Below are 13,959 nucleotides of genomic sequence, written 5' to 3' on the forward strand. Positions count from 1 at the left end.
GTTGTCGTTGCCAACCACCAAGTAAGTATTAACATTTCGGTATTAACATGGCGCGCCTGACAACTTGTTGGTACAATTGGTCACAGAAATAAGTCCAACTTTTGAACACACATTGATGACAAACCAGTATGGATAACCATCTCGAATAAGGTGGGTCAGAAACGCCCGATGATTGAAAAAGCACCACAACTGGAAGCTGGAATATTAAGTTCGAAACACGGAACGAACTAGCGGACCAACAGCATAGACCCTGCTTTCTAAGGTAAGGGGGAGTGACCTTAGCATCAGATTTTTTCAAGGTTTCCCAAGTCCTGCGTGTCAGAAGGACTATACGAAGAAAAGTTCATCAAAGATGTATCTGCCTTCACCAATTTTTTCTCTTTGTTCGAGCTCCAACTGAAAGAACAGGAGTACCTTGTGATGGTATGTTGTCCCAACTTGACTTGTTTATAAATAGCAAACAGGCGCTTTAACCAATTTTTGTTATTACTAATTATTTACTTTGTCATTCTTTCTGCAATTACCGCACTACTATTTCACGTATACGAATACAGGCTTTTTCAGTTGAACAACTGTGTTCAAGTTATATCCGTCGCGTAGAGTAAAAAAAATATGTTCATTATGTTTTCTTACTATCTCCATAGTATACAGATAGCACACTCCGGCAGTCTATTATTTATATATATATTTTTTCTTCAGTTACATTTTCTCTTCTATCGCCTTACATAGTTGCAAAAAACAGTGAGACAAAACAATGCCAGAAGATGATTTCGAAGAGCCAAGATTCTCACCATCAAACCTAGCTCCGTATACTATTGGTGTTTTACCACCGGTGGCAGGTCAGACTGCTCCGGAAAAGTTGTGCCGAGTGCTTCAGATGCACATAACAATAGTGTTACCACTACGATTACATATGAAGATAGAACAGGTGTTGTGGTACAAAAGAAGAATTTATCAGTCATAAAAGCGGAAACTTTTGCTAGCTCTCTTGCCTTAGTTGTTTGCTTACATCGACCATTTGCTATGCGATGACTTCAGCTTAGATGTGCAGCTTGCTGCCGGGTGCCAAAACAATCAGCACGATGAATGCGCGTGGTCAGCTAGTGTCGCCGTTGTTGTCATCAACACGTCATTGTATCCGTCTGTCTCGTTGATTGTCCGTCAGTTTGTTGGCCTTACATGTTTCGTGTACGGTGACGGAAAGAAAAGGGTAAGGAGTGCTTCGTTGCTACTCTCAGAGGACTACTTTATGAAAACGAACGCTGCGATCAGCCAAGACGGAGCAGTAACTGGGCGCCGTATGGCTTTGGGAGCGGCGGGCGGGCGGGCGGGCGTGCGTGCCCGATCGCGTCGCCAGCGTATACGTTCGTCGCACGAAAGAGTCTCAACAGTACATTGCTTATACTCAACGTGTATGTATAATATATGAAAACAGAAAACGTTAACCGTCGACCGCCCAATGGGTCTCGCTAAAAGAGCGAAGTCTATCTCTGCTTTTACGGTTGCACTCACCTGTGCGTTCGTTGTATACGCAATCCTTCTATACTATTACAGCCTTTGCTGACGTTGATCGTCTCATAGAAGTCTTACGTGGTAGTATAGTTGAAGTCAAGACAAAGTATCCGTTTCAAGTCCGGCCGATGGCGTCCTTAGAAACGTTGTGCTATTCCCGTCGTTGGTGTCTCTGACGCCGTTGCTTTCGCTGCGGCCAGTTTTTCATGTATGCGCGTAGTGATCACCAGCATATGAGCGTCGGTAGTAGTTTTAACCTACGAATGATGATCGAAAAAAGCATTCAGGCCAATGGTTCAGTAGCGACAATACAGACTACACCGGTTGTTGCTGGTGCCAGTGCTGATGTTGATTGGCAATTCACTAGTAGCTTTGCCGGCTGGTTAGCCGACGTGTGGGCCCTTTGCCACCAGCGCATAACAAAAGCATAGATACACGTAAACGAACAGATGCAGTCAAGACCAAGTTACTGACGATGTGGCTCCCGCAGCGTCCTCGGAGGCGGTAGTAAGTGGGCGGTCAGCAAGGTTATACGTCTTGCAATTTGGAATTGTACATTGGCGGCGGTACGGGCGTCAACGTGGATAGTATCAATGAGCATGGGACCGGTCGCTTTTGTCGCTGCTCGTGATCGTAATAATGTGACTGATGCTGCGTGCAGAGTCGGTCGATGTCATTCTTGCCGTAGAAAGCCAACTGCTAGGCTAAAGTCAACAACGGCACCAGCCCGAAGAGTCGCATACGGTCGGACAGGGTTCTCTGAAGGCCCGGTTGTACTGGGCATATGGCGTAGAATATTCGAAAACGGCCCTGGCCAGCGTACTGGTTCTAAGTTGTGTCACTCGTTTGTTTGCAACGTGTCGTTCCGGACGTTGAATAGATCGCTTGCCCTAGTGGGGACTAACGCCGCTGCTGCTTTCACCGCGATAAGTCGTAGTGGTGGTCGCGCAGTAGCTGTTGCACAATAAGATATGCGTGGCTCAACATCTAACAAGAGCAAACGCTTCCACGGCAGAGAATGAACGGACGAGCAGGCGGACCATACATTTAAATGGACTACTGCAGCGCAAACTACTGCCTGCTAACTACAAAGGTATATGGGCAAGTTAACCTCAAATTAGACCCACTTTATCGTCGTATCATCATTGTAATATATATGGACAACGTAGACCGCCGACGGAACCCGGAGGAGCTGTCAGCTAAAATGAACGAATTAAGTAACACAGAGACATAAGGTGCATACACGGAACATCGTGTTCTCTATGGCGACGGCGGTTTCGTAGACTCCGGCGACGATACTGGCTAACAGATCGCCATTACCGCCGCTGCCGTGAGACATGTCAAGCTTCTCCATGGATGACGTTTGCACCACTGTAACATATCTATATGAACGAGCGAGAATACATGCAAGTTTACACCATTTCGAGGTAAAATTAGCTGAGCCAAGTTTTAATTCGCTTCCGTAATTACCATCGTTGCAACTACCAAACACTGCTGCACCGCCATTGCCAATGGCAAGAATCGAAGACGCTTCAAGACCAACGTACTGTAATAAAGAAAAGTAGCACGCAAGGACGTACTGTCGACAAATCGTTTCACGATATTTGAAATCTGAAAATGACGAACGATGGCAAAGTAAGTAAAAATAACGATCATGATTCTCTCGTGAAGATCCGTGCATTGATGCCAAACTGTTTGGTAGTTTTTTAGAAACACGAAGTTCTCACTATGCTTTAAAGATGAGAGTTTACCAGTATCGGATACGTCAGTAGCTTGGTCTACCAAATATATATATTCACGTTAGTGCAATGACCCGCACAATATTCTGTTGTATAACATACGACAAACTTACTAGCATTTCTCTCGGTACCCACACAGAGTCTGACGGCAGCCGGCTGCGGCGCGATATGCTCCGCATATACGCCGACGTCGAAATTACATCCGTACACACATAAGCTATGAAATACATTTGTTAAGTCTCAGTTGCTTCCCTACCCTATCGACATAAAGCACACACACTCCAGTTTTCCGAAACATATCGGAATACCCAACTACTAGTAATATCATACCATACTAATTATTAGATAGTAATCGTGCTTCGATCGATCAATAACAACTTAGATTTGCTACTAGCGTTACAAAGCAGCGGCTGTGTACTTATGCGTTGTATCAAAAAACGAATACCGTTTTAATCTTCACAATTATACAGACAACCGCCCCACTCCATATTAGTGGCCTCGATTCACCTTTTTTGTGTAACGCCCACCTGGGTTACGCTGGACAATGTAGCCGAGTCGTATACAGATGCTCGCAAAAAATACACCGTTTACACATAAGCGCTGGCGGACGTGTGCACGGCCAAGTACCGTCGATGCAACAACACGAACAGATATAACAACGATATCAAACAAAAAAAAATACCTGTTCCTGCACCTGTCCAGCATCTACGATACACATTCTACTAGCTATCAAAAATACGCCATCGTTCTCTGACTTGGGAGGTAACGCAGGATCAAATCAGTCTATCAACTATTGTGTGGGATATTGCTACTGATGCCACAGCTGCTGCCGTTACTGCTTTTGACGCTGCCACTGCCAGAACAGATTCTGCTACTCGCTAGCGAATGACGTCGTAAACGCCCGATCCACTGCGATGCGCTGCCACCACAGCTTGCAGAATATCTGCCTCTATTGGGCACGTGTGTGTGGGGCAGTAGAACCGCGTCTTAGGACCCTCATGGGCGCTCTGTTGCCCGCCCCTAATACGATGGCTTTTTCCTTGGCCAACCGAATCCCTTGTTGGCTGACGCGGGGCCTGTTCGCACCTTGTACAATTCGACCTCATCCGTTAGCGATATACTCTAGTGTAGTAGAAGCCGCTCTTGATGCGTATAAATTGCAGCAGGGCATTCAGTTCATGTCTAAATTCACAATGGCTTGTCGTCAGTTCATTCCTATAGGTAGACGAAGGTATACTCGAAATCCCACATAAAATAAAGAAATATAATAACATACGTCTACACAAAATTGAATGAATACCTAAGTAATATAGGCATTTCGACAAACCAACCACTCTGTCCGGTTATCTACGATGTATACCTAAAAAAAAAGGACAAGGAAAGAAGTTTTCTTCGCTTATACATACATATATATATATGCAGGTTAGCTCGTCACTCACCTTTCTCTATTTCGGCGAGCTGTACGATCTGGTCAGGTTCAACACCGTCGAGCGCCATCTCTCGTTTTGTGGCAGAGTGGCCAATGTTTGACTATGGTAATGTTTCACGTGCTGAACCCTACCACGGCTACAACACTGGGTTGTCTACCCCCGTAAAAAGGCGTTCTATTTACTATCCCATGGACACTCAATCTGCCCACACAGACACTAGAGAAGACTTACTAAGTGATTGTTGATGTTCTTCCAGCTAACACACGCTGCTGCGTGTTGGTGACAAGATTCACACACCCAATCGGAGTCGTATCAAGTCGACCAAGCGCATTTATCAGGGAAAAAACACATCACCAAGAACCTATAACATATATAAACATGAACAACCTCGGGTATCAGCTCACGCACCGTAAACCACAGATACTCTGACCTAAGGTGAAGTACAGGCCCAGTTGTTGGAGGGTCCGCAAGAAGGCAAACAGATTAGAAGTTGCCGCTGGAAGTCGCTGCTCCAAACAGCGACCGCCGCTCGGATGCAGGAAAAATACAGATGTGCCGTAGTTCTCACAGTTTCATCGCGTATCCAATCACGCATGGCCTTTTCCGACTTCGGTTGATGTATACTTCATCTGATTGTGCTGCCCACTACCTGCCCACTGTAAGGATCAGAAGGCACAGCCATTCAATGGGTACGAACTTAAGGAAACGAGGTGCAGTAACAATGAAGCTCACCTATTGGCTCACCTTTGTAGATCAATTTTTTGTATAGCAATTCCTGAGTTAGCTTATTCTTATGCAAACTGACGGCGCTACGACCGCGACATTTTTCCACGCAAGAGAGAATTCGTCGGCTACTGATAGCAGCAGTAAGTTATGCCCCTGCCTTGGCTGGGCTCGACTCCGCTCCGTTTCTCGCCCCACAGTCTCGTACTGTTATATCGTACTCCTCAAGGAAATCATTAGCTATGGCAAACACATAGAGGTACACGATCAGTGGTCATATTCACGACGAAGCCGCGGTCGCCGATTCTGATGGTCACTTGCTTGTGGCGTCTGTAACGAACCGCGATCCACGGGCTGTTTTTGTGGTGATGACAAATCCAAACGATTACTAATACATACAATACTGTAACAGAGGCAGCAGCTGTAACACTGAGCAGTACCAGCAGAACTTGTACCGACGCTATTCGCTCTAACGAGACAGGCTCAATGGATCTAATAGAAGGTATAGAAAGTCCAGCAGCCGGTGCGGGCATCAGCACAGCGTGTTAGCGGGCAGAACACCAAACCGTACCGATCGTGACAACAGAGGCGAACGCGACTCACTGACCCGCCTCCATATTCATCAGAGTGGCAGCAGCAGCGCCTCTGATCACACTACTGATACTGCTGGGAGCGATCTGCAGCAACTAACTCCAGGCGAGTGCTGGCCCTCTTCGATTCGAAAATGAACGGACGCAACTTTGCTTTTTTCTCCAGTCACAATTCTGATGGCTGTTGCTTTTTTTGCTGCTTCCGCTGTGGATGTGCTGCTGCTGCCGCCGCCGCCGCCGCCGGCGCCGCTGCTCAGCACTTTCCTCTTCTCAGCATCACCGCGACGACCATCAGCAGCAGCAGCAGCAACAACAGCAGCAGCAGCAGCAGCAGCAGCAGCGGCGCCTCGAACTCGGAGCCACAGAAACCACCGCCGCGGTAGTGGTCGTAGCAGCGGCAATGAGCTGCGTCCGAATCAGAAGCACAAGATACATACGATCAGCAGCAGCTCGAGCGGCGGTCCCAGTCGCACAGGAGTTTCGCCAGTTCTCCTCTCCACACGGTGCCCCAATGAAGCCCACGAGAGCGACAACGGCAAATTCCAACCGACTAATACGTGTGGTGCTGGAGAATTCGAAAGGCAGCGCGAGAGAAGAGCACCCCAGAACGAGGGAGGAAGTAACGACAGCGCCGGCAGCAATGAAACTTTGGCGACAACGAAGATGAGCGGGACAATTGGCGAACAAAAAAAAAATAAAGTACCGCGGCGCTGTTCTTCACAATAAAAACAACAACAACCAATGCGCTAAGTGAGGCTCGTATACCGATTTTCGTCCATTGCTCTAGGATATAATATTCGCCTGACAATAGTCACAACACTAGCCGCGTTCACGGCGGCACCCGTTCAAGTGCGCAGGCAGTAGAATCAGCCCAGATAGTTATTGCTATCGTTGAAATGGCCGTAGACCCTTCCAAAGGCTGCAATAGGCAGGCGGGAACTGTGTAGTGATAGTTGTCATGGATCGACAACAGCGACAATTCCAGTTACCGCTTCTTTTTTTTTTTGTTGTCGTCACCGTCCTGACATCCGCAGCAGTTCTGTAGTTCTAGTGGATGGTGCTGACGGTGGCAGTGCTTCTGATGATGCTATTTCTTGCACGAGCGGTCACGCTGGCGTCGCTGTAGTGGGCTTAACGGGGTCACTCTAGTCGCGGTTGTCGTCGACGCGCGTCAGGCTGGTGTCGCAGTTGCACGATGGCGTCATCATCTCTCGAACGAGTGGCACAGCCGGTGTTCATGCTGGTACCGGAGACTCCTGCGGCAATAACCGCCGCGCGTATAAATAAACATAGACGGGGCTAGACCTACACCGACATGGCGGCTCCCACGAGGCGGCACCAGATGACAGCGTCGCTTCTGCCCCAACCGGGCAACTGCAATGGCACCCGCTGCAGCAGCGACGGTAGCAGGCGAAGCCCTGTTAACGATGCCTCTGTTTCTATCTGATATCTGTTGGAATAAGCAGAATATCACTGTTTTTGATTGTTGTTTGTTCACACGACCATCGGTCGGGCTGTAAGTTACCAAGAGCTGACCAAACGCCCCATGGAATTGAATAGAACCGTGTCAATTTAGCTTCCAACGACGTTTCAGTTAGTTTACTCAATGCGCAGTATCAGATCAGAATTGTACGGGTGGCAGTCAAGTTCGTTGTTCTTCTCGGCTCTTCTGGTCATCGTTAAGGACTAATTTAGAACATTTTGAGGGATGGCAAACGTCCCGGTCAGTCAGTCGATTCCACAAACAGAAAAAACCCTTTCTTTCTGGAGCTTCCTTCCTATCACTTTCTAGTATAGTCGGTTTCTCCTGCATTCGCTCGTACTATTTCCCTAGAGTTTTTAATGCTTTATTCTATTCCTTTATCTCTCGTTGGTCACTTCTAGCTACACATACACACACATGCACGCACGCACTGACACACACACACACTCACACACACACACACTCAGATACAGTCACACACACAGACACCCAAAGAGAAATATGGAGAGGGGAGTGCACCAGTGCACGACAGTCTCCGTGCGCGTGGCGCGCGGCCCGCAGCTCACAGGAGACGTTACGACGTTCGACAATCGGTGCTTGTTGTCGATCAATCGGTTGCGCTGGCGGTCAATATTCCAATTTTGTTGGCGGTGTGGGTGCAGGTGGTCGTCGTCTTCGATGTGACGGTGACTGTGAGCGGCAGTGCGATCTAACAGCCGCTGCGGTGGCCAGAAACCTGTTTTGCCTTGTCTGGGTAGCTGGGTGGCTGGCTGGCTGTATTTTTTCTGCGTCTAGCCGGGTCTGCTGTCTAGCCACCACTGACTACCGCTGATACCGAAGCGGAGCACAGCCAACGGTATGGACTCCACTACGCTAGGAGCCTGCGCTGCGACGACGACGACGACGGCGATGGCGGTGGCGTTGTCGGCTACTATCAGCCTGTGCGCGTATGCTGGTGTGAGTATAAGTGCTTTCTCTATGTGAACCTGGCAATCGTCTGCCTGAGCGTGTGTGTGTATGCTGGACTGCGAGTAACCGCCTGCACCGCAGCCGTTCACTGGTTCGTCTGTCCATCCGTCGGTTTGCCATCGGCGTCACAGGAGTGTGGCTGAATAAAGAAGGAAGGAGGAGGGAACCCATCTTGCCGCGTGTAACGGAGCGAGCTCGCAGACCGACAGCTGGCTCGGCAGTGGCTACGTACCAGCTACTGTACTATTTGCTGTACTAAATAACGCGTCTCCAGTTATGAGCAGCAACGCCCTGTTATTGGTACTTTCTCCCTTTTTCTTTTCGAGAAATAGGCCCATGGAGTAGAAGGCCACCGGACTATCAAACGAGTAAACAACACCGACTCGAGCTATACTATTAAATAGCAGCACCAGAGACTCTTGGCAGACGACAAAGCTACGAGGAGGCTGGCCGGAAAGGAAGCCTAGTAGTACTCCATGGAGTTCGCTTGCTTGATAGTAACAACAACAATAACAGCGTCGACGGCAGCGGCGGTGCTACTAGCAGCAGCAGCATAACCCAATACAGGCCGCATCTATGGCCCAGCGAAAGGAAAAGAAGTACGAAGAGGAAGAGTCGCCGACACCGTTGTTATCGTCGGAGTCGTGGCTTACAACCAACGAGGTTACGACGATGATGACAATGATATGGTGATCTTGGCTGCTGCTGCCGGCTGCCGCCATTTCGCATGACGACGACGTCGTCGTCAACGGCGGCGGCGGCGGCGGTGACTGCGGCTCCTGTCGCACCACAATCAGGCGCATGCGGCAGACAGACCGTATTGGGCGTGCGCGACTCCGGTCCACTCCACAGCTGCCGGTGCCAGTGAAAGTAACCCGCCCAGTAGCGGAGAGGGGAATTAAATGTTTCAAGCTTTACGTCCGGAGAGGGCAGTTGATGGCGGTGTGCGCCGGGATGCTCAACTACAGTAGAACAGGCTGGCAGAGAATGGTGAAAGGTGCGAGTTTGTAGGAGCTCAGGGAATAACAGGGTCGGGAGTCCTTGCATACGATACGACATCCATGCCTGCTTCCTGCCACCTCGCATGCCTGCCCGCTTTAACCTAGACCATTGCTGCGCTCTGCACAGATGTTTGCAGAACTCTCATGAAGCTTAGTTCGTTCAAGAAAGGAAAGAGAGAATAAGCAGGACTTTCGACAGACAGATATTCGCAGTGCAAAACAAGCGGACTCTTGTTCCGACAAGGGTTAATCCCCGGCACAGTTACGTAGAGTTAGGCAGTAGTCGCTAGGATAGTCACCTTAGTCCGTAGCAGTTTGCTAGTCGCACCACCAGCACAAGGGGTGCTCAGGACGGGGGTAAACAGTACATGTGCAAACGCTTGCATACGAATTTGTTGACACACGAGGATTCTCTCAACGCACAAGCAGACTTAGCCTTGACAGGAGTAGAGGCAGAAATAAAGGCAAAGACCAGTCGGTCAGATCCAGAGCCAATAGAGCACTTGGTAACTGGTCGCGAGCGATTGAACCAATGGAGTGCGTTTTCCCCCCTCTGTAATCTAGCTACCTTGAGCTTCCCTAACCCCACTGTAAGAAATCGGATTATTGGGACTGTACTCTGCCCTTTCTCCTGATACCGCCACTGTTTAACAACGTGCTCTCAGAAAAAAACAGCCCTTCGCTTCAGGTCGTGGGGATCTGAGAATACAGGCCGTAACGGTAGGCCCACGCTGTGTCGGTGAAAGGAAAAGGGCGTACATTTAAGGGAAATGGTTTTTTCGGCTCATAGCTTACTGTGTTAGATGATTCAGAATAGCCGGTGTTATCGGTAAAGTTTAATGGAAAATGAGGCAATGTTATGTGTTTTTTAAGACGGATTTGACGGCAATTAAAGCGAAGTACAGTTCAATGTCAGTATTGATCACTGCATTGCTGGAAGCATATTATTAGTAGCTGTTTTGTTGATTTATACAGTAGCCCGTAAATCAGTCCGCTTAATTGTCTCCAGTAGACGTCACTAAAAACAACTAGATCCTTACCGAGGACGGTGCTTTTCCGTATCTTGTTCAAATAAATTCTGTCTCAAACCCTGTATTTTTAGGACTGTGAAACCAACAAAAATTTTGCATCCAACAAATGAAAACTTCGGCCGTTCTTAGTGATGTCCTGTTACTCATATATGCACTATTAAACTGCACTCGGTCTTCACCAGGTCAGCGGCGGTTCTCGTGCCGAGATCTGCCCATCTGCTGAAATATCTACTGCAGAGAAAGTATACAAAGCTTGTAGTGTATGAATAGATCACCTGCGCTACGCCGTCGTCCCTCGTTAGATACTGTATTGAACCTGGCCTTACCAAGACCACAACACGTTCGGGCGGTAACATTATCTAATATCGGACAATAGAAGGCCGTTTTCGTAATTTACCTGTAACCTTTTCTGAGTTGCTATTGCCTTTCTATGTTTTGAGCTTAGTGTCCGGTTAATCGTTAGCCGTTCCATCAGACGGACGACTGGCTCACTGGCTGCTAGCACGAAACGAAATCTGTCTATGCTCGGATACACCACAACCTATTTCTAGGAAGCACTGAACCCTATGCATGCCTATAGTACCTTTCCATTAGTAGCTGCTAAAGGAAGTAGAAAAAAATAGACAAAGAAAACCAAGACTAAAAGGTCTTTAAAGGCTCAAACGTACGTTCTACGTCCTATTTATTGTTTCGTTTCTGATTCTTCATAATGCGTCTTTGCAGATTTGCACGGTGGATCGGGAGGCTTTTGTTGCTGAATTAAGGATACGTCTACAGAAAACAGACGTAATATCGAATAACCTTTTTTACGTTCCATCGATTGGTATAATTTAAAAAAAATGAAATAAAATAAACTAAGCACAATAATAAACGCACAGCAGGCCAAGGCGCAATGCCTGGTTTTGTGGCTTGTCCATTGCCGTAGGATAATGAAATGGCAATTTCTTATATAGTTATTTCTAATTGTCTATATGCAATGAAAAAATCGCCGATATTCATCTAGAAGTGTACTTTTTTCTCAGACTGTTGTAAATACAATCGGTAAAAACAGCTAATGAATCGCTATATAAACATGTCACTTCGGTGTTAGCTTGGGCGTATTTCAAACAAATATCACCCAAAAAAATTGTCAACTTTTTTCTTTGACGGTTCATATCGTAGTGTGTAGACGCTGTCCTCAGGGGCTATATCGTGGCTTAAAGAACTGTGGCGCCTAAATTCGAAATCTTGGAATGGAGGACACCTATTTCAGCTAGGATTAATTAAGTTAAGCCTTACAGCTTTAGCGTTTGGTGTCTTTCTCTAATTGAGCTCGTCAGCACGATGTGATGATAGCAGGATAGATTACAGCCTGATATGATCACTATCGCTTTGGGAAAGAAGAAAAGATGCCCTACGAGGCAAACGCTGACCCAAATGTTATCTAGGATACGACTTGTTAATTAGACTTTTACAGGTAATTCGAAGAGCTCTTTTATACGTGTCAGCTATTGTAGCCTGTTGACAATCTGCGCTATTTAGCCTACGAACGGATCGCTCGGCACTAAATTGTTATATATTTTTATGCTTAGGATTTAGAGAGAAAGTGTACTGTGATCCCAGATAGAGTTGGTCCTTCTTTCTTCTAGTGACGTACTATTGGTATAGGCATGTGAAAGTGCTAGTAATACATGCACCGGCGCCTAATATAGTTCAACTAAAATTAATTCAGGCAGAGCTAGTTTATGAAATTTAAGAGTAAAAGTGCAAAATCCGTCATTGTCCTATGACGGAAGCAATGGTTTGTTCACATGTCGTAATGAAGCCATAACAAACACAATAGTAAATGCCAATGTATATAGTGATAATTTTTAGAAGAAATCAGTAAGCTAGCTTCTCGTGAGGGTGTGTAATTAAATTTACGAATTAGTTAATTGATCCAGGTTTGTCAGGTCGGCCCGCGTGTTATTCTTGCTCTAAGGACGTGTAGCATTCATTCAATTCACAATATATTCGTTTCCACATTAGATGATAGAATCAATAGACTGCAAGCGTAGTGACATTGTGCCTATTCATTCAACTCACTCATTTGCTGGTGGCTGTCCCGGCTGTTTTGAAAAACGGGAGATGCAAGTATACATATAGATATATAATGGCCAGAGCCAAACGCTTGGCGGGCTCCTTCCACGAACGTTGATTAACTGTCTTGCAGGGACTCGAGCCCCCTTCGCGGTATACCAAATTCTTAATACCTCCTTGCTAGAAAGCTTAACTATTATTGGTTGCTACCAAATTATCAACTGCGTATTCCTCAGTTTGTCACTTAAGGCTCATCATCGGGGGTTATCTAAGAGGAAGTCTCTAAAGTGAATCAGGAGCCTTATTAATACTCATCAGTGTCAGGTGTATTTTCAAGCAAACTTTTACCGTGTACTATTTTATACTCATAGTTTAAATGAATCTAATCTAATTAAGTAATACAAATATTCTCTATTTTTAAGATTTTTTCTTCATACTTATCAACTGTGTTATTAACATAGGAACACCACCTTCTATAAATGTTCTTGCCTTAAACACCCCTCTCTGTTGAAAAAGCTGTTGGGTTGTGGCTGCCTGATCTTTTGTTTTCCCAACCTTACCTTCAGTGCGTTACGACAGTGAAACACTTGGTGCTGTCGTTATCATTCATTCGAAATCCAAAGAAATTACCTGTTTCGAGGCTTCTATCGTCTAAGTGAAACTAGCCAGTCTCGTAAAGCCCTCCTCTTTTAAACTTTACAACTTTTACCTTGCCTTTATTCATTTGAAGTTTAATGTCTGCAACGTAAATGTTCAGAGTAAGAAATGCCGGCTGCATATATTACTTTTAATATTTCAAAATTATACTTAATTCCCAATCTATAAATAATTGGCAGACTGCCATTCCTAGTACCAGACTTGCAAAGTCTCAATCGATAGAAAACGGCGCTCACATGCAGGAAGCACACAACAACAGCGCAGTTAGTTACTCCACCATAAAACATAGGTCACGTCCTTCATCCTAGGTTTCCGACGCAGTCTTGCAGTCGCAGATGTACTCCCGAGTCTGCGAGCACTTCGAGCCTGTGCTCAGCACGGAGCAAAGATGGCGTTGGAAAGAGACATTCTATGCGTTCATGGAACTTAAAGTCGGCGAAAAGTGATCTTGCCCTTTCCAATCATCCTGAGGGGATAGTTTGGATAAACGGCAGAAAAGACAGCAGTTGCGACCCCATTATATGTTCTGTTATGTGGTTCATTGTTATCGAATAGTGATAGCTACTGCAGTAGCTATCATATGTCCCGTTTCTTGCCACTGTCTTGTCACAACCTCGTTCTAGTCCCGTCGGGCGGAGTTCTTTATGAAAGCAGGTTGAACACACTTCAATTTCGGCCCCTGTGGGGGACTTTCGCTGCAAGCGAAGCGATGCGCTAACTGTGTGCCGTTCGTTTTCGTCAACTCGAGCTCGACGGCAACGGTTGT

At 46.6% G+C, this 13,959-nt stretch overlaps 1 protein-coding gene and 1 long non-coding RNA gene across 5 annotated transcripts in view; one reads left to right on the forward strand and one right to left on the reverse strand.

Annotated features, from left to right (window-relative positions):
* LOC111270616 (dual specificity protein phosphatase CDC14C) overlaps positions 1-6,744 on the reverse strand; it is a 61,284-nt gene extending 54,540 nt beyond the window's left edge. For all 4 annotated transcript variants that reach the window (XM_022850931.2, XM_022850927.2, XM_022850926.2 and 1 more), the window contains exons 1-2: positions 5,426-6,744; positions 4,691-5,337 (exon numbers count right to left, since the gene is read on the reverse strand). In XM_022850931.2, the coding sequence (XP_022706666.1) occupies positions 4,691-4,748 (58 nt within the window). In that variant the 5' untranslated portion in view covers positions 4,749-5,337; positions 5,426-6,744. The remainder of the gene's footprint in view (positions 1-4,690; positions 5,338-5,425) is intronic.
* LOC147752110 (uncharacterized) lies at positions 1,433-11,413 on the forward strand. The gene is made up of 2 exons (XR_015315013.1): positions 1,433-3,147; positions 11,202-11,413. It is a non-coding gene; the product is annotated as an uncharacterized LOC147752110 (long non-coding RNA).
* Positions 11,414-13,959: the final 2,546 nt, after the last annotated feature.

The sequence above is a fragment of the Varroa jacobsoni genome, unplaced genomic scaffold (genome assembly GCF_002532875.2).
Source record: "Varroa jacobsoni isolate VJ856 unplaced genomic scaffold, vjacob_1.0 contig00015, whole genome shotgun sequence".
NCBI lineage: Eukaryota > Metazoa > Arthropoda > Arachnida > Mesostigmata > Varroidae > Varroa > Varroa jacobsoni.